The sequence below is a fragment of the Protomyctophum parallelum genome (assembly GCF_964188405.1).
Source record: "Protomyctophum parallelum genome assembly, chromosome: 21".
Lineage (NCBI taxonomy): Eukaryota > Metazoa > Chordata > Actinopteri > Myctophiformes > Myctophidae > Protomyctophum > Protomyctophum parallelum.
This window is the reverse complement of record NC_139713.1, coordinates 16,764,985-16,790,885: the sequence shown is the minus strand read 5'-3', so window position 1 is coordinate 16,790,885 and position 25,901 is coordinate 16,764,985. Positions and strand designations below refer to the sequence as shown.

At 46.2% G+C, this 25,901-nt stretch overlaps 1 protein-coding gene across 3 annotated transcripts in view; it reads right to left on the bottom strand.

The window, feature by feature from the left end:
• Positions 1-25,901, bottom strand: part of nnt (nicotinamide nucleotide transhydrogenase) — a 335,122-nt gene that overhangs the window by 274,167 nt on the left and 35,054 nt on the right. For all 3 annotated transcript variants that reach the window (XM_083794109.1, XM_083794108.1, XM_083794107.1), the window contains exons 17-21: positions 21,820-21,999; positions 20,344-20,503; positions 12,409-12,490; positions 8,727-8,845; positions 3,897-4,012 (exon numbers count right to left, since the gene is read on the bottom strand). In XM_083794109.1, the coding sequence (XP_083650235.1) occupies positions 3,897-4,012; positions 8,727-8,845; positions 12,409-12,490; positions 20,344-20,503; positions 21,820-21,999 (657 nt within the window). The remainder of the gene's footprint in view (positions 1-3,896; positions 4,013-8,726; positions 8,846-12,408; positions 12,491-20,343; positions 20,504-21,819; positions 22,000-25,901) is intronic.

Sequence of the window (25,901 nt, the reverse complement as noted above, 5' to 3'; positions counted from 1 at the left end):
ATGCACATGGCCCAGGCTTCCGAATATCAGTATGGCAAATCTACTCTCTAGGGCCTCCTTCGCTCCACTCTCCTCTCTCTCTCCCGTCATGTGCTCTCTCAACCTCTCCACTTTCTCATCCATAATGCATGATGGGGCACATGGTTCCATTTGGGACAAGGGTGAAATTTAAGGTACAATCTTATTAGGCAATCAGCATCACCAGAAGTGGAACAGGTCTAATTCAGGACAGGCAGAGACAGCCTTACAACAAAGTGCGTTTACTCGTTTACTGCGTTCCATATGCATTTGGGGTGAAGCGATTAATCGAATGATTGGAGGATAAGAAAAACACAGCTGTAGAAATATCTGCCAGTGGGAATCCGGCGTTAAAGGAATATTCAGTGATTTCACTTAATTCATTAATAATAATAATAAAAAGTGCTTAATACCCCTTACTATAGGGGACCATATAAGGAGTTCCTCCCCATCACCAGTGAGGCCCTGGGGTCCAAAAAATCCTCCAATCATCCTCCAATCATGATCGAGCGGGGGCAGGCCTTGGTTGGCTTGTTGCGCGTTCCCCCACTGTAGAGCGTGTGCACGTGCATGTCTTGTTCACAACATGGCGGACACAACAAATGCAGCCACCAGCTCGAATCACAAGAAAATAATGATAAAGAGTAGTCAAGAGAAGAGTCTGAAGACCCTATGGTGAAGACAGAAGCCAGGTGACAGCTGTCTGTCTTCCCACTAGCCATCTGTGTGGGACATGGAGTAGCCACGTCTCCATGCTTTCCACTAGCCATCTGTGTGAGAGGCAGCTGGGTGGTCCGTGTACCGACTCGAGCTGCTGGGAGAGAGAGATGCCTAGCGGGAACCACGATTCTTCCAGACTCCATAACCAGCTGTTTTCATGTGAAAGTAAAGTTTGCTAGTGTAGGCTATACGTAACGTAGGCTTGGCCAGCCTACGTTATACTCATAGTGTGGATTCAGGAAGCTTCAGTGAATCCATGCCATGAGGCTGGCCAAGCCAGCCAGGCTTCAGACGCTACGCTAGCATAGCTGTAGCTTCTTGGCTACGCTAAACCAGCATGGTGCCTGGTGGAGCCAGGGTTACGGGCTAAAACCTTAAACCACTGGTATACGGCGTTATACTGCATTTATTTTATTGTCGATTAAGAATTTTCTGACATACACTTTGCAGATCTGATAAACTTTACACGTCGTCACGTTGTTACTCAATGCTGCCAAGGTTTTACTCGTGCTATCTTTTACCTTCTTCTTTGTATTATGGCTCGCTTTGTTTTCGTTATATTACACACAGAGCGTGCCATGCCAACATTTCACACGCAAAAACGTGTGAATGTGCGCGCGCGCACACACACACACACACACACACACACACACACACACACACACACACACACACACACACACACACACACACACACACACACACACACACACACACACTCATATGAGCGTGACAAATACATCTTGAAACTCTTGGAGAGAAAACAAATTGAAATCTCACACACATATGTTGAAAGCCTACAGCTACAGAAGAAATGTCCTTAGTTTCCCTTTTTGGCAGTGGTCGGGGTTGGAGTAATTTTGGTTCAGAAAACTTTAGTTAACTTCCCAGCGCGTTCACACCATCAGCTGCAAGCCCTGCCGTCTGGAAATGGTTATTTAGACATTAATATGTCTAGTTAATAGACGTTAATACGTCTAAATAAGGCTCCCCTCGGCCAAATCATTCAAATACACGACATTAATTCCATTGTTGTGCCGAGGACACACACATCCATCTCCCCCCGGAGACCAGACCCAAACGACCAGCCGTCCAAACCTGTCAGCCCCGTGAACTGCATTGAGGACATGAAGTGTTGGATGGCACAACATTCAAACATGTGAAATGTCGTTCCACTGTCATGCCGAGGAACACACCGTTTATAATCAATCCCTGGGACCAAATAACCCGTCCAAACCTGTCAGCCCCGTGAACCGCCTCGAGGACATCAAGTGATGGACGGCACAAAGACTCCATCACACACACACACACAGATAAAAACATGGTCTTGCCCTCGTTGCCTCAGCTCGTCTGAAATCTCTGAGACTCCCTGGGAATCAGTCAGACCTCCCTGTCCGTCCGTCTGTCTGTCGGTTACTAGGAAGAGGAATTACGGTCCCTTTTCCTAGTACCCGTCAAGAGCCCCGGGCCCTCCTGTCCTCTCTCTCCCCTCTTGGTTGCCGGTACGTCGTAGAGTCAAATTTTAAGATCCTCCGGACCGTTGAAACGGACCTTTTCACCTCTCCTCCTAGATACTACCTCCGGCCCGGGGGTCCCTGGGGTCAGCTCTGGCTCGGGGCTACTAGTTGTCCCTCCCGAGATCTAGACTTTTATGTTCACATTGCTCAGGGGTGGCTTCGCTGTGACAGGACAGCCCCCTAAGACTGTGGAACAGAATTCCCCTTTAATACCATCAGATCTGCCCCCCCCCCCCTCCGCTCCGTTGAATCTTCCAAACTGAGCCTCCAGGCTGATATTTAGGGCCGTTTCTTTTTATTGTCTTTACTGACAAATCAATAAATTGTTTACGTGTGTCCTTACCGTTTTTGTTGCTCAGGGTTTAATTTGTGCTTCTGAGCTGTGCGTCATTTTGTACATGCGATTCATTAACCTCCTGGTTTATGCAGCACTTTGGTCAACAATAGGTTTTTTTGTTTTTACGTTTTATAAATAAATGTGACTCGACTCATTATACTGTAACTGTATGTCAGTGTTTTGTACAAAAACTGAGACCAGATGATGTGACATTTTTATGCTGGAAATGTGGGACCACTAACTGTCGAATGCATTAACAATGGGGCAAACCGTGAGGTATACAGTTATAAAGACAAACTCCCAGTGTGTGCGCGTGCATGCACGAGTCAAAACGACCATTACAACCTTCACACCGACAGTCTGGGATGAAAACATTTCCCATGGTGGCGACAGGTGTGTGTGTGTGTGTGTGTGTGTGGGTGTGTGTATGTGTGTGTGTATTTGTGTGTGGCCGCGTGTGTGCATGTGTGTGTGCATGCGTGTCTGTCTGTCTGTCTGTCTGTCTGACTTGACTCTGTGTGTGTGTGTGTGTGTGTGTGTGTGTGTGCGCGTGCACGCCTGTGTGTGTGTAGTTAGGTAGTCAGATCCCAGTGATTTCCCCAGGGGGGGATGATGTGTGTTTGGAGCGCTGTATGAATCCCAGACCTCGGAGGGTTGCCAGTGGGACGCTCCAAAATGTCATCATTCCACAGTGACAGAGTCACCACTAATGGGAGCAGCATGGGACTGCACCTGGGACCGGAGGAATCCGTGTCTTTGGGTGTATGTATACACGCTGTGTACGTCCCTGTTGTGTGTGTGTGTGTGTGTGTGTGTGCGCGCCTGCGTGTGTGTATGTATGCACGCGCGCGTGTTTTCAGGTGTTGCGTATGTGTGGTCCAAGGGTGTGTACAGTATGTGTGGCCCTATAGAGCCCCCCCCCCTCTATATGGGGCGCATACTATTTAACTTCAGGAGTTCTAACAGTATCGTGCAACAGTTAATCAAAGGAATCGGTTGAACTCACAATGTGTATATATTTCTTTATAAAATGATTTCGATGATGATTTGGTGATTTGATGATGATTTTCGTCACTTATGTGATGCGTTGTGCGAGCTCAGACTAATGGATTTAGTCGATTTAGGTAAACAATACTTGTTTTTTTGGTGCTCATTTGACGATAATATGAAGAGAAAAAATATTACAGTGACATTTTATAAATTTAAAAAATAAAAAAGGATAATGCATATGGATATGGAGGGGTTGCAGTCCTAATATTACAATATTACATGGCCAGGTGATTTTACATAAATATGTCTTTTACCTGCTTGGACTTCCACACCTCGAGGACAGGCATTCCAGCAATGATGGAGTTGGGATCCTCCTGAGAGGCTGAGTTGACCGTGTCATTGGCACCGATCACCAGAACCAGGTCAGTATCTGGTTGGAGGAACATAAAAGACAAAGCTGTGGATAATATCGTTAACAAAACGGGCGCACAATAAGTACCTCGTCACTAAAATGTCCCACCGGTCCCCAATTGGAAAAGATTCCTTTCTTAGAATGAGGTCTTCTTTTGGAGGGGCGCTATAGCCCCTCCTCGACGTCTGGCTTTCGGAATTACGTCATAGGGCAGCAAAGTCTATGGACTTTTAATGTTTGTTTAGAGCACCTTACACCTTAATGTAATTACCAGGCGCCCCTCACTTCACACAAGTGTGATTTATAAGGGGCGCTAGTCGCTAGCCCCTTGGCCTTCTATAAACAGCTTCTGTCCCCACACATATCAAGATTTGCCATTGACAATGACCGGAGAAATTACGTCAGAATTCTGCTAACTATGTAATTCATTGTTGTAAATGATGATGTCTGCATTATCAATAAATAAATCTTAAAAAAAAAAAGAATTCTACTAACTATGATGTAAATTAAACCATTGACATTGAAAGGAAAACTTACGGCATATGTAAACGAGCAAATCGGCTAACCAATCACATGGTGGTGGGAGCGCTTGGCCAATAAGGGACCACCTTATGTACCTTAAGTAGCAATGTCAAATGTCCGCCTACATAAATTGTTGTACGATGACAAGAGCGCTCATCATTTCACACGGGTGTGATTTTCTTTTAACATTTTGCGTCAGCAGAGATGTGTTTTTTCCCCCAAATGCACATACGCAGATGTAACAAATGGTAGACGAGATCAATCAAATGGATCGTGTTCCGGCTTGCATCAATGGAACTAATGTAGTGCACTTTGAAAACCTTTGTGTTTTCATGTTTTGCCAGTTATTTGGGGGCCCAAGACGAAAAACGTTCGTCGACTACCTTTTTCCACTGACGAAAACTAAATGGAAACTAAATGAAAACTAAGCTATGACTAAAACTAAGACTAAATACATTGACAATTGTCAACAAATAAAAAACTAGACTAAAATGTTAGGAAGGGACTAGTGGACAAGAGATCCAGTATAAGTCATTTTACAATCGGTTGCATGCTGAAAATAGCCGATATACAAGCACACAACGCTATTTGTTTCAGCAGGTGTAAAAACATTACGACGGCATCAAGGCCCGCCACACACTAAAACATTCCGGGTGACTAAACGAAAACTATTCAAGATACTATGACTAAAAACTAAAACGTGCTGCCAAAAACAACACTGATCCCAACGAGCCACAGGTGGTGAACCAGTGGTCAGGCCTAGTGTTTCAGGAGCCGTGGTGGTGGTTCCGGCGGCTCAGAGACCAGCAGCCAGCTGAGGGACTTTATCCTCTCCCTCCTATTATTCTAACCCATTTTGACCTGAGATCAGATTCTAAAAATGTCTTCTACATCCTGACAAAAAGCTATGTTTCTATGTCGTTTCTATGTCGTTCTCGGTGGCACGCTATGAGCTTGTAGATCTGCTATTTTTCAATATCTAAAGCATAGCATAATGCTAACACCCGCCCAATATGGGCTAATGGTCTCCCACGGACAGCGCTGTGTGGGTTGTGCAATGCAACAGATACCAATAAAAAGCTTGAATTGACTCTGATCAAGCAGATGTTCTGCAGACCTTTGGAACAATTTGAGATGGCGTCAAAGTGAAATATAGCCATGCCATTGCCAGTTATACAAGCAATATACCAGTTCTTTTTTTGTTCTTTTTATATAAAAAACAATATACCAGTTCTTTTTTTTTCTTTTTGAGTGGTACCAGCAATGTCCGTGCGTATCTATGTATGTATCTATGTATCAGTGGTCATGAGCACGAGTATGTGACTTATTAGTACCAGTAGGGGGCGCCAGAAACAGAGAGAGGCATAGTGCTGTGCCTGCTGCCTGCTAATGAGAGAGAGAGAGAGAGAGAGAGAGAGAGAGAGAGAGAGAGAGAGAGAGAGAGAGGGGTGGGGGTGGGGGGGGGGGAATTGCACCACTCAGTTCACACGGGTGTGATTTTTATATAAAAAGCAATATACCAGTTCTCTTGGACCTGTTGGCTCTAGGCCAAACAATTGGCAAAAATATCAGTCCTACAAGCTGACGTGTTGTGACCTGGGATATTCCCAGCAAAGACTTTTGATGTAGATAAAAGTGTGTGGGGGGGATCACGTATAGAAGCCTGGGGGATCTCCGGTCAATGAAGGGTTTATGTGGTTATTAGAACATCCATCTACAGTAGATCAGCGTTTCCCGAACCAAGGCGGACGAGAACCAAACTTACACAAATATAATTTAACACTTAAGGCCTATTTAATATTATGGAACTTTCTTCGGTTTCTGATCTCAGGTCAAAATGGGTTAAATGGGGGTCCGCAGGAACCCCTGGTCCAGAGGACAGAGAAGGGGAACCAGGACCAGGAACCCCTGGTCCAGAGGACAGAGAACCCCTGGTCCAGAGGACAGAGAACCCCTGGTCCAGAGGACAGAGAACCCCTGGTCCAGAGGACAGAGAAGGACCAGGAACCTCTGGTCCAGAGGACAGAGAACCCCTGGTCCAGAGGACCCCTGGTCCAGAGGACAGAGAACCCCTGGTCCAGAGGACAGAGAACCCCTGGTCCAGAGGACCCCTGGTCCAGAGGACAGAGAACCCCTGGTCCAGAGGACCCCTGGTCCAGAGGACAGAGAACCCCTGGTCCAGAGGACAGAGAACCCCTGGTCCAGAGGACAGAGAACCCCTGGTCCAGAGGACAGAGAAGGACCAGGAACCTCTGGTCCAGAGGACAGAGAACCCCTGGTCCAGAGGACAGAGAACCCCTGGTCCAGAGGACAGAGAACCCCTGGTCCAGAGGACAGAGAAGGACCAGGAACCTCTGGTCCAGAGGACAGAGAACCCCTGGTCCAGAGGACAGAGAACCCCTGGTCCAGAGGACAGAGAACCCCTGGTCCAGAGGACAGAGAACCCCTGGTCCAGAGGACAGAGAAGGACCAGGAACCCCTGGTCCAGAGGACAGAGAACCCCTGGTCCAGAGGACAGAGAACCCCTGGTCCAGAGGACAGAGAAGGACCAGGAACCTCTGGTCCAGAGGACAGAGAACCCCTGGTCCAGAGGACAGAGAACCCCTGGTCCAGAGGACAGAGAACCCCTGGTCCAGAGGACAGAGAAGGACCAGGAACCTCTGGTCCAGAGGACAGAGAACCCCTGGTCCAGAGGACAGAGAACCCCTGGTCCAGAGGACAGAGAACCCCTGGTCCAGAGGACAGAGAACCCCTGGTCCAGAGGACAGAGAAGGACCAGGAACCCCTGGTCCAGAGGACAGAGAACCCCTGGTCCAGAGGACAGAGAACCCCTGGTCCAGAGGACAGAGAAGGACCAGGAACCTCTGGTCCAGAGGACAGAGAACCCCTGGTCCAGAGGACCCCTGGTCCAGAGGACAGAGAACCCCTGGTCCAGAGGACAGAGAACCCCTGGTCCAGAGGACCCCTGGTCCAGAGGACAGAGAACCCCTGGTCCAGAGGACCCCTGGTCCAGAGGACAGAGAACCCCTGGTCCAGAGGACAGAGAACCCCTGGTCCAGAGGACAGAGAACCCCTGGTCCAGAGGACAGAGAACCCCTGGTCCAGAGGACAGAGAAGGACCAGGAACCTCTGGTCCAGAGGACAGAGAACCCCTGGTCCAGAGGACAGAGAACCCCTGGTCCAGAGGACAGAGAACCCCTGGTCCAGAGGACAGAGAAGGACCAGGAACCTCTGGTCCAGAGGACAGAGAACCCCTGGTCCAGAGGACCCCTGGTCCAGAGGACAGAGAACCCCTGGTCCAGAGGACAGAGAACCCCTGGTCCAGAGGACAGAGAACCCCTGGTCCAGAGGACAGAGAACCCCTGGTCCAGAGGACAGAGAACCCCTGGTCCAGAGGACAGAGAAGGACCAGGAACCTCTGGTCCAGAGGACAGAGAACCCCTGGTCCAGAGGACAGAGAACCCCTGGTCCAGAGGACAGAGAACCCCTGGTCCAGAGGACAGAGAAGGACCAGGAACCCCTGGTCCAGAGGACAGAGAACCCCTGGTCCAGAGGACAGAGAACCCCTGGTCCAGAGGACAGAGAAGGACCAGGAACCCTGGTCCAGAGGACAGAGAACCCCTGGTCCAGAGGACAGAGAACCCCTGGTCCAGAGGACAGAGAACCCCTGGTCCAGAGGACAGAGAAGGACCAGGAACCTCTGGTCCAGAGGACAGAGAACCCCTGGTCCAGAGGACAGAGAACCCCTGGTCCAGAGGACAGAGAACCCCTGGTCCAGAGGACAGAGAAGGACCAGGAACCCCTGGTCCAGAGGACAGAGAACCCCTGGTCCAGAGGACAGAGAACCCCTGGTCCAGAGGACAGAGAACCCCTGGTCCAGAGGACAGAGAACCCCTGGTCCAGAGGACAGAGAAGGACCAGGAACCCTGGTCCAGAGGACAGAGAACCCCTGGTCCAGAGGACAGAGAACCCCTGGTCCAGAGGACAGAGAAGGACCAGGAACCCTGGTCCAGAGGACAGAGAACCCCTGGTCCAGAGGACAGAGAACCCCTGGTCCAGAGGACAGAGAACCCCTGAGGACAGAGAACCCCTGGTCCAGAGGACAGAGAACCCCTGGTCCAGAGGACAGAGAACCCCTGGTCCAGAGGACAGAGAACCCCTGAGGACAGAGAACCCCTGGTCCAGAGGACAGAGAAGGGACAGGCATTACCCTTGAAGTCGTCGTTGATCTCGTCCATCTCCAGGACGATGTCGTAGGGAACACCGGCCTCCGCCAGCAGGACGTTGAGCTGGCCAGGCATACGGCCGGCCACTGGGTGGATTCCAAACCTGCAACACAAAACACATACCAGCTGAAAACACTGTGGATTTCCACTAAAACTATAGGACGAAAAATGTCGGCCGACTACCTCTTTTCACTGACGGAAACTAAGACCTACCATGGTGCGCATTGTGATTTTCAAAAAATATATATCAAAACGAATGTTACAACGTGAACCTCATATGGGGTTCCTAGCTGGCATGAAACATTTTCTCATGGGGGACCGGTCCGTGGCCCCAAAAAACCCCATTAATGTGGCAGTAAATTGGAAGGCCATTCATAGCCTTGCCGTCAGCAAGTGCTTCTGGAGCAGAAAGGATGAGGGACTTTAATGACCTGGGGACAGGGCTCATAAAAACAGCTTGAAAAGACGGGAAATGACAAGAGGATGAGAAGGAGGAAGGGGAAGGGTGTGTGCGTGTGAGTGTGCGTACGTGCATGCGTGCGATGAAGAAGAGCTGAATGAAAGGCGACGGGAGAGAGGGCGATGACAAAAGAGACGTGACAATGTCAACGATGGCGGCGGGTGCCAAAAAATTAAATAAAATAAATCCAAGGAGATATGTTGCAGTGTTGATTTCGTCGACTAAAACTAAGGCGAAAAATGTTCGTCGACTACCTTTTTCACTGACGAAAACTAAAAGGAAACTAAGTTATGATGACAAAAACTAATACTAAATATATTGACAATTTCGTCAAATAAAAACTAGACTAAAATGTTAGGAAGGGACTAGTGACAAGAGATCCAGTATAAGTCATTATACAATTGGTTGCATGCTGAAAATAGCCGATCTACAAGCTCACAACGCGTCGCGACACGTTGTGAGCTTGTAGATCGATGGCATCAAGGCCTGTCAAAATACATTTTAGTCGACTGAAACTAGACTAACATTCCGGGTGACTAAAATGTGACTAAAACTAAGTGAAACCTATTCAAGAGACTGACTACAACTAAAATAGAAATTTGCTGCCAAAAACAACACCGATATGTTGAAGGAGAGAAGAAGAGAAGGGGGTGAAGAGATTGGAGGATGCACACTAGACCAGGTTTACGATCACAGAGCGACGGCAAAGATCAGAGCGGTGGTACTCGGCTAACATTGCCCGAGGTGACTCAGCCCTGCCTATGATGTACTGCAGCCTTGATCATCACACACACACGCGCACACACGCGCACACACACGCGCACTCAGGTTAGTAATACTATACTTGTGAGCGCATCAAACTTTTAGGACAGCATTGCTATTGCAACAGCTGAAAATAAAAACAAAATAAAAGAAAATAACCTCGGGATTGTCTAATCTAATACTAACCTGTCCTGAATCTTTTTCTAAATATACATGCATCTCTAAATAATATATATATATATATATATTTTTTTTACCATCACACCACCATCATATTTGACCTCACAATGTCTCTTTCTCAAACTGTACTATACTTGGCCTGGGCCGCGGCTGAGCGGTCCAGGCATCTAGGCCGGGAATCCAGCCTGACAGCGTGTTGCGGGTTCACGTCCCGAGCCCGACGACCTTTGCTGCGCGTCATCCCCCACCTTTCCTTTCAAGCTACGGTAACCCAACAATAAAGCTATGATAAACTATACTTGTTTGGTCTTCAAAGAATAGTAATAGAAGAACACACACCTAATCTAGCAGCCAGCTAAAGGACCTTTTTCCACAGACGTACAAATATTACCAGAAAGACATAAAGAGACAGCCCTGAGTGACTGCAACAGGTCTGTAAACTCTGAGAGTGTATAAATTAAATCAAATGGAACCCCTGTAGGTTTTCGGAGCACGCGGAAGGGACGAGAACAGACGATAGTATCGATACAGATCACCATTATTATTCCACTGAGGAGGAAGGGACGAGAGCAGACGCCTTGTGGTAGGCCATTTGCGGTACCCATTTGTGGTTTGCGGACACATTTCTCATGTCATGAGCAATTATCGCTTTTTCTTCATCTTTTTTGTTTCCTACGGACATTGCTGGTTGTAGGAGTGGTTGCACCACTCAAAAAATCCCAAAAGCCAGAAAAACAATTTTTTTCCCAAAAGATCTTCATAAGAAAATCTAACATATTCCATGAACATACCAGTAAGACGCCTGAGGGGCGAGGTCGCGTGCACCCATCCTGCTGGGTGAGCGCTGGCGCTTTGGCATGGGGGAGCAGATCAACATGGAATGAATTCTGTACTGGCCATATAAGGAACAGGTCTTGAGTGTACAGGGTTTGATGAGGTCAGATCAACATATGGAAAGTCAGGTCAGGTCAAACAGGTCAGCTCCATACAGTATATGGAGATCTAAGGGTGGTAGCGGGGACATTCTCTTGAGTGTACAGGGTTTGATGAGGGTCGGGCCTAAAGTTTCGGGCCTGTTGAGAACTCTAGTGTAACTTTGGGGCAGAACAGGTTCTTCTGACATATATCCATATATGGAGATCTAAGGGTTTGAGGTCAGATGTAGAGTTGCTGGGATCTCCATATATGGGCTTAACTGCGACAGCAAAGTCGCATTTACTATTGACATCATATATCCATCCCTGATGATGTCACGTGATGTCACAATGACCTGGGCACCATATGTGGGCTGATGTCACGTGATGTCACGGTGAACACCAGGGGGCTTGCCTGGGGTGAACAACCAACCAACACACTGACGAGAAATACTAGATTCCGCAAAAATAAAAACACTTTTAATAAGTAGTGCAAATAGCTCACAATGTGACACGTCGCAACGCGTTGTGAGCTTGTTTGGGTCGCGGGGGGACAGCACATTTTCTGAACCACCGACTTAGAGGAAGGAAAATAAAGATAGAGAATCTAAAGGAGAGAACGCATGATGGTGTGCAAGGAAGATGGGAAGAAGAAATGAGAAAAGAGAGAGAGAGAGAGAGAGAGAGAGAGAGAGGAGAGGGTGAAGGGGGTTCCTCTCTTTTCGTCTGACCACCCACTTGCCTCTAATCAACTACGAATGCTCTAAGTAGCAGCAGCTGCAGTAAGCAGGATCAAACAACCAAGGCAGGACAATTACTGAAGCTTCCGCTCTGCCCCCCCCCCCCCCTCCTCCATTTTATGTTGTCCTTTCATTCATTCATTCATTCATGCATTCATTCATTCTCCTGTCAATATCTACCATAACCACCACACGTCTAATTGTTTGTGCATGTCATAACAGGCGGACATTTGCAGACAACAGAAGAACACAGCGCGTCAGGTTGTGCAAATGTTGATCGGTAGTTTTCTGCTAAGGAATGTGGCGCAGAAAGAAAGAGGGGACCTTGCTACGAACAGTAACATTTTTGAAACTATGGGGGAACAATAATAATTTACACATTTTAATTAATCGTTTATATCCTATACATTAGTCTTTCTTTTTGGAGTCCAGAGGAGTGTATTTCACTAGGCCTGTCTAACACTTACAGTATTACATTAATATGCCCTTTCCCATGGATCTCACATGAGTTTGGGGACAAAGCTATTAATTAATGGTGTAAATTGTTATTAATCTCTGATCAAGTCTATCCATATTAAATGACCACCAATGGTCATGGTAGTTTAGTTACCTGACATTCTTGCCGGCTTCAGTAAGTATCTTCACCAATTCAGCAATGGGGTACTGGGCCTTGGCAGCACAGAGTCCATAACCTGGGGTAGAATTAGGAGGAGAAAAACAGAACATAGTTGGAGTGGATATGGACAACTACCACAATAACAAGCCAGTGCTACATGTATATAATGGTATTGGTAGAACTGTGGGTAGGATAATACTTTTTTGTACTATGAACTGTGTGTATGTATGTACGTACTGTATGTATGTATTTGGTTAAAAAAAGTATGTATATGTGTGTATGTATGTACGGGTATGTAATGCATAACGCTGTCTCTTGGTGCCCAAGACAAAGTTCTCCTCAGAGAAAATAAAGGCTAATTGAATTGAATTGATTAATCTGGCAGCAAGAATATATTACAATGGAACACAAAAAAAGAACCCCTTGAGCTCAGACAAATAGTTAATATGTTATACATTAAAACAGTAGATCTACAAGGTCACAACTTACCAAACATTTTGGTAAGGGAACACCGTGGTGGAAATGGTAATAGAAATGGGAATAGTAATGACAAAAGAACTGTCTCGAGTGGTCTTTATTACACGTATACGTGGGTGTTATTTGACAGATGTGCTCATGGCAGGATCTCTTCAAGCAACATAACATGGGAAATCAAACAGTATAAATGGAAATTCCCCCGTCAGCGCTGCACGCACGCACGCACGCACGCACCCACGCAGTAATGTGAAAGTCTGGTCAAGTTGACCACTTAAAAAGGTATGTCTGTGTCTGTTGCCTAAAACCAGGTTAGTCTGACTATGTACCATTGGCAGGTCTTTGAGGAAAAACAACCTGATCAGAGTGGCATGTTTAAATACCAAATCCAACTCCCCTAAATCCCCCCCTGGATTCCTACCGTTAACTTGGATATGGATTTATGGGACTCCGGAGTACACATTATGCACGTGGGAATAAAGTGGGGAATGCGTGCGCGGCGCGCGCCACACATACTTTGCACCGTTGCACCCTGGCAGCTTGAAAATAATCCAAATATAAACCGGAAATAACTACTAATACGCGCCTGTTGGATTGGATGTGGGCTCTGCTTTCTGCACCCCGTCCTTCATCAGGGGTGAGGTCCTGTGACGCCCTGTATAACGACTCCACTGTGTGTGTGTGTGTGTGTGTGTGTGTGTGTTGTACTGGCTATGTAAGGTGATGTCTGAAGTGCTCCTGTGTGTGCCTCTGCTGCTTTCACGCATTAACCCATTTAGGCCCGACGTTGAAAAAAAAATTCCATGTCATGGACCCCAAAAAATGTAATTGGCCGCCAACCCCCATCTGAAAATGTGTTGTTCCAGGGGACCCCCAAGAAGCAAAGATTTTAGTTAAAAACGTTTGCTCTGAAAGAATATATATTAAAAGATTTGCGCCAATTTTTCATGATTTGTCAAAAATAGCAGATTGCCGCGCTATACGAGCTTGTAGATCTGCGACTTTTCAACAGCTAACGTATAACATAATGCTTAAAACACTTCCCGTCCTGAATGTGTCAGGACTCGAGGCCGATTCTACAAAATGCCTAAATCAGTAGTTGTTGATCACACATTCAAGATTGATCCAAAGCGTTCAAGAATAGCAGGATGTCCCGCCACACATCGACTCACCGTACGGACCAGGAGATAGCTACCTGTCCATCACAAAGACACATCAACTCACTGTACGGACCAGGAGATAAGCTACATCACAAAGACACAAACTATAGCCATGGACAACGAGGCATACAGCTCAAAGGTAGCACTGAAAGTAAGGGGAACGCTGTTCCACAGTTTAGGGCAGGGGTCTTCAACAGGGGGGTCCAGGAGCCCTAGGGGGTTCTCAGAGATACTGCGGTGGGGATCTGAGGGACCTGGAGATAGGAGGTTAAAAGGTTGGCGATATGAGAGGGTATACCAACAGATGAACCATCAGGAGAATCATCTAAAGAACATATTGTAAAACCATACTGGCAGCCAGCGGGGAGAGGACAGGTCGGATAGGGGTAATAATGATCTCTTCCAAGTACCCGTCAGGGTACTTGGAAATTTGGAAACTTGGAATTGCAGTACTCCAAAACGGGACGATATTATGAGGGGCTTGGATGACTTCCTCAAGGTCTTGGACAAGAGAGGAAGAGAGGCTTGATTTTGGGCGATGGTACAAAGCCGTGAAAAAGAAGAAAGAAGAAGAAACGGGTCGGACAGGTTGCCAAGAGCGTTTATCTGTGTGATGGAGTCAGGAGGGGCAGTAGGTTAATGTTAAACGTGTGCGTGCTCATTCAACTGTAGGACAATTTGTGCCATCCAACCCTTCACCGTACGCATGTCCTCAGGGCAGTTCATGAGGCTCACCGGTTTGGACTGGTCGGGGGAGACCGCTGGCCTAGTGGTCCAGGCGCATGCCACATTATAGGCTGTGGTTCGAGTCCCGTTCATGACGACCTTTGATGCGCGTCCCCCCCCCCCCCTCCCCGACTCTCTTTCCTGTCCATCTTCACTTGGACAAAGGCAGAAAAGCCCAGATCTTTAAAAAAATAAAAAAGGTTTGGACTTGGTTTCAGCGGGAAGACAAAGCTGTGTGTCGTTGGCAGATCAGGGGAATTAGATGTCGTGTCTTTTAATGACATGAACGGATACAAATAAAATAATAGGATCAGGAACGGATCGTGTTGGGTTTTTGGAGGAGGGATCGAACCACTGCTTAAAGCAGGTTGGATCGGTGCCAGTGGCCAGCTGTTAATAATTGAGAGGATGCTGGGTGCCGCTTGACAAAAGGAGGGGGGGGGGGGGGGGGTCTGACTCTGATGTCCTTGACTTTGCGGATTCACAATTAGCAGAGGACATGTCCAAATTGGATGCATGACAGAATGTATTGTAGTGAATAAGGTTTTGGGATTATGAGATTTGTTAACACTTTTTTTTAAACAAACATTTATTGAAAAATTAGGATCTAATTCACGCCAGCATTTTTCCCAGCAGAGCTCTTATTTTGAAAAGCCACATTTCCAGACTACCGGCAGTGAACATATCCTAGTAAGTAGAGCAGGTCCTGGACAGGCCTTGTTTACAAGAGGGGTCTATGCCGGGGCACTGGAGAGGTCCACATCGTCGGCTCTGTGCCGTCAAATAAACTTTGTTTTGACCAAAAATGCCATCGGGGACAAGGAACAGGAGACACAGGCGATTGAAAGAAACAGATAGACTGGATTATTATGGCGAGGACGACCTAAGATGGGCGATCCATTGTCATGACAACAACAGGTAGCTACCCGAGTACGCAAGTAGCATTATGGCTTGATCGATCGAAATCGCTATAAAAGTGCAATTGCCATTGATCAACGGCAATGGCGGTAAGTGTAGTATTAAATACTAGGCTTCAATTGACGTAGATCTACGGCAATGGCGCGGAAACGGTTAACAGCAACATACCTATCACAATCTTCTTATTAATGTGTTGATATCATGGAAAAATCTAAAACAAATAAAACTGTTGCCGCCGTGCGCACGCACACACGCGCACACACAGTGAACGTTGACCCCGGTCGATGGTGATTAAACTGAACAGCAAACAGGAAAGTGCTCTCGATAACCCGATACATTTGTATGTACAGTATGTGTGGATGCATGTGTGTAATGTCTGCATGTGTGTGTGTACCTCAATTCCACTTATTTCCATAACCTCTCCCCGACACGGAGGGCTAAACCAATACAGTAAAAAGCTTCCCAATGCCCTTGAGAGAGGCGGCATCAGAGCAAACACTCAGTGGAGCGATACGTCCCAGACGCATGTAGACCGACCACACACACACACACACACACACGCACAAACACACAAACTTATGTTTACTGGCCTTGTCACAACAGCCAATCATGCATTGTCTCTTGTCACAACAACCAATCAGACGACAAGGTTTCAAACTCAGTGGGCAACAGGGCTGACTGTCTGCAGTCCAGCACAACAACTTAATGGTTTTCCACGTACCGATCCTGTGATATCTCTCTCTCTCTCTCTCTCTCTCTCTCGCAAGTGTTTCTCCTCTAAAGGAAAACAAGCCGACGCAGACAAAGCCGCGACGAGGCCAGGGAAACGCTTGTGTTTATCAGGCCAAGTCTTAACTGTTTCCACAGATGTCAATCAAGCAAAGTGACTGTGACGGCTCCAATTAGGGAGAAATGGTCAAAATGGAAACAAGGGGAGTGATTGAAAGGCCGGGGGTTTCGTAACGATGCTATAACCCTACTACTGGCTAGTGCGTCACGAGGACAGATGTATAGTATACCCGGGGCTGGCTGGTATGCGTTAGGAATGCGATATTGGGTGCAGGGTTAGGAAAATACCATTTTATGTGATGCTTTATCATATTTTGAACACAGAGTTGCACTTGTCATCCCGTCTTATGAATATATGCAACGCCATGCGGGGCTTTCTATTGAAGTGGCGTTGAACAGCTGGCAAGTGGTTCAAAATATGAACGGCAATATGAGGTTCCCAGTGCTTCTAGGATTTCACAACGCAAGTACATTTACTTTATAGAGGTTTCAAGTATCGCTTCAGTACTGTATGTCGTTGTGGTTCCCAAACTTTTTCACGTCGAGGACAACCATTTGAAAAGATATGCCAGCGACCCCCATAAGAGAAGGTTTTTACGGCTCTCAGGACCCTCAGTTTGACATGCATTAGTCTACCTACTGTATAATGCTTAATTTACAGTACTAGTCCTTACCCGTTCTGAATATATGAACAGCAAATTATGTTCAGTGTGGGGAATTGTTTCAGATGCCTGCCTGGGGGCGGTGTGAAAAAGGGTAGGTGCGTTGGAGCAGTGTTTCTCAACCTTTTTTGTCCCAGGGCACACTTTTCATAGCCTAAAAATCTCGGGGCACACCTAGATATACGGTGTGTGTATTATACTGTATATATATATACCGGTGTATATATATATATATATATAGTAAATATATATATTATATATAATATATATACACTATATAATATATATATATATAGAATATTAGTGGTCCATGACATGAAAATGTTTGAGAACCACTGCTCTAAAATAACATTGGACAATGATGTTTTACAGTCAGCAATATTGTTTCTTATTCTAGATTTATTTATTATTATTATTATTTTCAGATTTTCTGACTTGATCTGGCCTGTTAACATTTTCATAGACCTGGTTGCTTGTTTTCCTCTCAGTCAATGTGGCAACCCTGGTCAGAGCCGTGTTGACTGTTGTGGTTCCGTATGATAATTAGCTTAGCACACAACAGCTAGGAGGATGCAGCAGGCTGCTGCCGTCATGTTTAACAGTATTTTGCGCAATTTATGTCCCCGAATTTATGGATATGGACTTATGGCTCCATCGCTGCCTCTTTCTTTAGTAGAAGTAGAAATTTAACGTGTTGCTGACTGTTTATCGTCCCTCTCACACGCGCGCGCGCACACACACACACACACACACACACACACACACACACACACACACACACACACACACACACACACACAATATCCCGGTCACTGTGAAGGCCGTAGTACTGTAAATATGACATGAATATGAATGCAAAGTAGTGGTTGATGTGTGGACAGGCAAGCTGTTGCTGTACAGTGCATGGTGAGATGTGTGCAAATTGTGTATTTTGGTAGGAGAAGACGGCCAAAGGATGCAACACACACACACAGTCAGCGGCGCCAAATTGTATAGGGCACTATTTGTTGTGTTGCGGCGGTAGCTAGAGGAAGCATGCCAGTGGGGTAACGGTGAGAACGGTGGCCTGTGATGCAGGTGTCGCCAAGGGGCGGAGGTGTGTGAGGGTGCGAGGTTAATTCACTAATAAATTCATTATTAATCATTAATGTGTCAAATCGAAAAAAGGGCTTCATTAAGACCTCCATATTATTATGGTCAATGCCTGTGTGAAAAGTGGGAGCGATTGGTGCAGGCAATGAGGAGATACGCCGGTGTTTCTGACATTCATTCATTCATTCATTGTTAGAATTATAGTATGATAATGTACAGTATAATTGGGTGTGCGCCAGACTGTCAAGTGCCCAAAAGAGCATATGTACTGTACAAGGTCACAATGCATGTGAGCTTGTACAGTATGTAGACCATATAGTACAAAGAAACATATTTGATCAAAACAACTCAAGTGAATATATTACTTGTAAGGATACTTCCAAGTGCTTTCACTGACATACATTTGATCAAATAAAAATATGTATTTTCTCTCTAAACAAGGAGTCTGTAAGGAGTTGTGGTGGAGCTCATGTGATGATAAAAGTATAACTAACTATGCCATCTTACACCTAACGAGCCAACATGATCTGCTTTTAGAAGGGCTGCACGATTATGGATAAAGTTCAAGGCCAATCCTCATTACTTTGATGGTACCACAGTATGCAAATCACAATAATAGCGGTATTCATGATTTTTGGTGTAAAACTATATGACCATGGCCTGGGCCGGCCGAGCGGTCCAGGCACCTAGGCTGGTAATCCAGCCTGACAGCGTGTCGTGGATTCGAGTACCGATCCCGACGACCTTTGGTGCGTGTCTCTCCCCCCCCCCCATCTCTCTCCCTTTTTCCTGTAACACCACTGTCAATATATCAATAAAGGCAAAAAGCCCCCCAAAAAATATCTTAAAAAAAATATATATAGGCCTACAGTGCATCCGGAAAGTACGTATTCACACTCCTTCACTTTTACCACATTTTGCTTTGTTACAGCCTAAATTAACAAAATATTCACTTCATCATTATTATGGGGTATGAGTGTGTAGATTGATGAGGAAAAAATAATAATTTAATCCCTTTTGAAATGAGGCTGTAACAAAGCAAAATGTTTTAGGAGATACTTTTACGTATTTTTTTACCTTCTGCTCCATTTTATTTGTCTTTGAAATAATGTCCTTTAAGATCAGAAGTTACAATTAAAACCAGAACATTCTATTGAATGTTTAGTTTCTTTCTTTGTAATCATTATATTATATATAATATTATTTCTATTCATAAACCATGTTACTACACAGTAAACATTACTACACAGTAACCGTAATGAACATGTACGATTCTTGTTGACGGGCGAAGGCTACAATCGACCCTGAAAACAGAAAAAAAAACAAGTGACCCAAAATGCCACCCATATTATATTCATCAAAATAAGGCCTTGTTTCTAGTTTTTGGCTCGACCTTGCACGTATCAGATACTGTAGAGCGTCGGGCTGAGGGGCTGATCGGACCACACAGGTCTGCAGAGCCTCATGTTTGTGTATGACCGCCGCCTCTGCACCAGCGCTAGCTAATTAGCCTATAGCCAAGACGGTGATGTAACCAGGGGTCAAGCCCAGGTTAAATAAACAGAGCACACTTTAAGTAACGCCGAAAAGATGTGACAAAGTCAGTGCTTCTCGGCGTACACGTGACGCGCAAGACCTCTGGCGCGTGACCGCGCGTGTGTGTGCTCGCGTGCATAGAATGTAGATTAAGCTGCCCAGTGCCCTTGGGTAGGTATGACTTTGTTCAAAATGTTGGTGTGCGAGTCAGAAGTGCACACACACACACACACACACACACACACACACACACACACACACACACACACACACACACACACACACACACACACACACACACACACACACACACACACACACACACACACACACACACACACACACACACACACACACACAGGCTCTGAACCCCTAATCGCACTAATTGTTGGTGCCTTGCAGGGTTTGCTCCGCCATCGGTGTGTGAATGTTTGTGTGTGTGAATGGGTGAATGTAATGCACAATCTATACGACGCTATATAAAAATGCACCATTTACCACACGCACACAATAATTCAAGTTACTCAAGAAGTGTGTGTGTGTGTGTCTGTGTGCGTGCGTGGGTGCTATACCTGGGACGATGATGACATTGTGGGCGTCGTTGATCATCTCCACCGTCTGGTCCACGTTGACCTCCGTCACGCTGCCCACGATCTCCATGGGCTTCCCGGTGCCCGTGGACGACGTTCCGAAGCCGCCCAGGATCACGTTGGCCAGGGAGCGGTTCATGGCCTGGCCCGGGGGGGAGAGAACGGTAGAGAAATACATGGTAAAATGGTGCATTTATATAGCACCGAGTGGCGCGCTACGAGCTTGTAGATCTGCTATTTTTCAATAGCTAAATTATAACAATGTTTAAAAAACACCAAAAGGGGTTCCCGCCCCAAAATGGGTTCAACAAGGCGCTTTACAGAGATCTGAAAATAGCAGACAGCAGATCCCAATCTAATAATCTGATTGTTATAGAACATAATGCATGAAATAACTGCATTTTTGGGTGAAAATGTGAACTCTAGGGGGGGTGGCTAATGCCATCCCCAGGGACCCCAAATTATACCCCTGATGGGGATGAGCTGGCCTCTCCCAATCAGGGGACAAGCGGACAGAGGATGCATTGTTGTGATTTATGTGCCAATTCCTTTTTAAATCTGTTTATTGGGAATCCATCAGGAAAAGTGTCACACTGAAACTCCAAATAAAAAGGAAAAGAACAAGAGCACAAAAAAACTCATCAGTGACATGATGCTTCTCTCTGAGTTGGAGTGGCACTGGTTAAGACAGTACAGTTAGAGTCCCCCCTAGTGGACAGGAGAAGAACTGCAGTCAGAGAATGCTGCTGAATTGACTCCACAATGAAACACTGGAGTGAAATACACTTAATACAGTATTTGTAGAGACGAGCTCAACTTGAACAGGTTGTCAGAAGTGTCTTTTTTTTCCCCCCTCCACCAACATAATAGTATCACGCATTTCTGCTTTCTGTTTATTGTTGAACTGGTATGGCTTTGACTTGTTTGTCAGGAGTCAGGACAACACAGAGCGGAGTGCAGGAACGAATCACATGAATTGTAATTGTAATTTTTCTCAATTTCTTTTAGGTTTTCTGAGCTCAATTGCACCCCCAAAAAAACCCAGAACTTCATTAAGCAGATTTTCTGTGGTCTGGAGGTTTTCGCCTGCGGACTGGGAGGTAAGAGTCCACAAATCCCATATATGACATTACAATTTGCCAGCAGATGTCACTGTTACGGCCTGTTTTCATTGCAGCTCAAAAGGCTTCAGAACACACAGAGAAAACCCCAGACCACAGAACATCCACTGAATGTTCAAAAGTTCAGGTTGTTTGGGTGTAATTGAGGTCATAAAACCTAAAAGAAAAATGAAGAATAAATAAATAAATGAAAATACATCCTTAGCAGAGAGAGAGAGAGATGAAGCAGGGCCCCCTACTAATAAAACACGATCATTGTGTAGCGTTTGTTGGATTCATGTTGATTTATATATACACTTTTAACCAAAAAAAAAGAAGCACTGCTGTTGAGACTCACCACACACATGATGTAGGAGAGGATGGCTCCGGACGATCCGATCAGAGCTCCCACGATGGTGAGCAGGTTGTTATGCAGCAGGAAGCCCTCGGCGCACAGCGCCCAGCCCGAGTAGCTGTTGAGCACCGTGATGACCACGGGCATGTCGGCCCCTCCGATGGCTGCCGTCAGCGTCACTCCCTGAAGGAGACACATTAACCCATTTAGACCCGACACCAGATTCTACAAAATGTCTTCTAAATCCTGACAGTTTTCTGAAAAACCTCATGTTCTGTGTTCTGTGTCAGTCGTTCTCAAACTATTTCATGTCAAGGATCCCCAAAAATATATGTAATTGCCCGCAGACCCCCCCCCCCCCCCCATCTGAAAATATGTTGTTCCAGGGACCCTCCCCCCACATTTGCGACACATTTTCACTATTTTCCAAAAATAGCAGACCTTCCTCATGAGTGAGGAAGGGCCCTCCACTTGCATGGAGGGCCCTGATCACACAAAACCTCAAATCTGGACATAGGATGGGGCTAGCGGCCCTAAAAGAAGATGTAGATGTTCCAATGCCAATATTGGCCTACTGGATTGCCCATATTTTATACCCCAGCCTACACACATGCACTCCCTCTGCCGACCTTCTGAAACACGCGCCCTCGTCTTGTGTGCCATATCAGATGAACGCATATTAGCCAGTGTTTAAGGCATCGTTAGACCTCAATTGTGGATGGACGGATGGAGCTATAGCCTAGTAGCGTCTGACTGATTAGACCTCGGCTGACTAGAACACCGTGAAGAAAAGCAGAGGATCGGTGTCATGAGCTCATTACAGGCCAATGTGCGGCGTGCCGTGCACACACAAGTACACACGGCCACACAGACACCCACACACGCACACACGCGCGCACACACAGGGAGTAAGGCTAAGCAGAGCCAGATACTTCCCATTAAGTCATGATACACTTGATCAAACAAACCAAGAAGGACGAGGCTTGAAGAATATCAGGTCTCGCGTTAAAATACACCATGGACGGCAACAGCGACTGCAGGGGTCACAGCAGCGAAGTCTCTGCCGCCTTACCTTTAAAAAACGCTCCCATAATTCTCAGATGGAGCACCGTGCCGAGGACGGTTCACCTTGCAGCAGAACAACCTCAGTACACCAGGTGGAAAATGACCATTTCAATGACCCCAGAAATTGGGAGTTTCATGTCTTTGTCTCCATTTTCTTTTTAGTCGTGTGAATGTGGGAGCCGTCCACCATAGCTTCTGCGAACCCAGCGACTCCCGTACAATTAGGCCGCTGGATCGTGCAACAACTTGGGTCGTCCATCAAAGAGGAAGGCCTGTCAGTGGGTTTTCAACAGCGCAGGTCTCAGGGGAACTCCCAAGAGGTTCACCGTCCACCTCTGGCATCAGCAGCAGCAAGTTGTCATAGATTCATTAACAACTGCTTCTGAAACGGCTTCCATGTATGTCAATAAACTCAGAACCGTTTTCCCCTTCACAATTTTGCCTTTTCTAAAAAAGTTTGAATTTCCTGACGTTACTGAGGTTTTCACCCTACTAATTAATATTCTACCACAGGTCGTTTCGAGGAAGCAATCTAATTGGTTGAAACAGCCTTCTAGTCGTGGGTTAAACCAGCACCATTCACCACCTAATCAAAACAAAGAATTCAGCTGCTCTGTTCTCCCAGAGCGCTAGCAAACTCGGTGGCTAGGCTAGCTAGTTTCTTGGGACATTTGTGGTCGTAGTGACTACATCTGTCATTAAAAAAATATATTCTTTCAGCGATTTTCTTAGTTTTAAGGGTAACTGTTGTAGAATTGCAATATTACACTCGAGGGTGTGGTTTAACGTGATTTATTACCACTTCAGTGATGCTTGCGGAACTCTACATCGTCTCGTTCCTGACATCCCTGTCGTGGCAATAATCACGTTAACCCACACCCTCTCGTGTAATATTGCTTAAATAATCTATCCACCATCGTCCATTATGAGGAAGAAGACAGAGCGATATGTAATTTATGCTCCGTTCGTCCGTACAACAGCGTCACAGACCGACACAATCGATGAGGCCACAATGCTTTGGGCTTATGGATCGGTTAGGTTCAGTACATAACACCATCGCACAACCAAGTCTAAACCGGCCTGGGGGGCACTGTGGCACGGTCGGTAGTGCTGTCGCCTCACAGCTAGAAGGTCCTGGGTTCGATTCCCGTTGGGGAAGCTGGGGGCCGTGTTCTCTCCTCCGCGTCATCAGTGCCCATATACCCGAGGCGGGGTTGGCGAAATGGCCTTTCTGTGTGGAGTTTGCATGTTCTTCCCGTGTCCCCTAGGGTAGGTACCCTTACAAAAAAAATGCAGTACACTCTACACTGCCTTCCCCTGGCCCAGCCGGGGCGCCTGATGGAGGGGAAAGGAACTGGTTGGAACAACGTGTTCCTTCCACGTGCGTCCGGCCGGGGAAGCCCCCGTCCCCTGTCAGGTGAAAAGAAGCAGCTTGGACTCCTCATGCATATAAGGAAGCATGAGGTCAGTCCGCTGCCCCCCCCCCCCCAGGTTGGCAGAGGAAGTGTAGCGCCCAGGATTACATTAGATAATTGACACTGGGTGAAAGAAAATGGGTTGCAAAATCGTGGGATAAATTAAAAAAGTAGAAAACCGACCTTTAAATGCTAGTGCAACGTACTGTAGCATCCTCTTCGTGCAGGCAGACACACATACTGTACTCACGCACGTGGGCCTGCTACGCCAATAATACTGCACTTCTAAGACTGGTCAGCTATCGAAAACATTCATCTAAAACTAAATAACAAATAACCTGAACTAAAATGAAAATGTAATAAAATACCCATGTAATATCCCCATGTGCATGTGAGAGGGTCGTTTTGAAAAAACGGGCTAACTGGAACCACACAGCCCCTAACACCAAGCAGCCCAGTCATATTTCACTCCCTTTATCTCTCTCCCATCTCTTCCTTGTTCTACGCCTTCTTTCTGTTACTCCCCCTCTTTCCTTTCTCTTTTGTTAAACATTTGTTTGTAGGGTAAGCAGTATGCGCCTCCACTTGTGTTTTCCATTGAGAGTAAGGCTTGGGTATTGGCAAACTGCCTGTGAAACCAATTGATTTGAATACGATTTTAACAGTGTATGCGCGCACACGAACGCACGCACGCACGCCACGCACGCCATGCCACGCCACGCACGCACGCACACACTGGTGGACTCCGGTCAACCATATAGGGTTTAAGTGGTTAAAACCTCTATAGGCCTACTTAGTGAATTAATACTTGGTTGACTGGGGATGACATTGTACATGGCCCACTCTTTTTTAGGCAGTCTACCAGCTCACAACGGTATTGCGAGATTGTAGATTGGATTTTCTTTTTTGTGAATAGGGATGCTGCAGTTCAACGTCTCAGCACTTTTGACCCATTCCAAACCAAGTTCAGTAACAATAGCTGTTATACCATATGCCTCTCAGCAGTGGCACACATAAAAGTTACATCGCTGGGCGACGTCCTCAAGCCAATGCAAACTACCAGCTGGCGCCGAAGCAGTGAAGGAAAAAAATAAAGGGTCTGCATTCATTCTTTGTAATGATCTCCATTTCCGTACTTCCCAGAAGCACTTTGTGTTGAATTGGTGCTAACAATAAGACTGGTGAACTCTTTACCAGGACCTCAACTATATCCCCGATCACTCACTCACAGACAAAATGTCCTATGACAAAGTCCTAATGTGCGATCTGTGCACCACTATGAAAAGGAGCCCCGCGCACACCACAAAATATGTTACATTATGATGTTTTAGTAATACTGTTCCTGCTGTTCCACATACTGCCAAGCTGCAGGTGAAGAAGTCACAGAGAGACTTCAACCTTTGCTTTCATACAAAAGTATGACATATCCGAGACTATTTAGATCTCATGGAAAATGCTAGTTTGACCACTAGAAACCAAAAACAGGTAAGACAAGAAAATCTTGTTTAGTTTAGGCAGTGGGTGCTCAGCTACAAATAGAACTTAAATCTTTTTAGTTTAGGCAGTAGGTGCTCAGCTACAAATAGAACTGAAATCTTTTTAGTT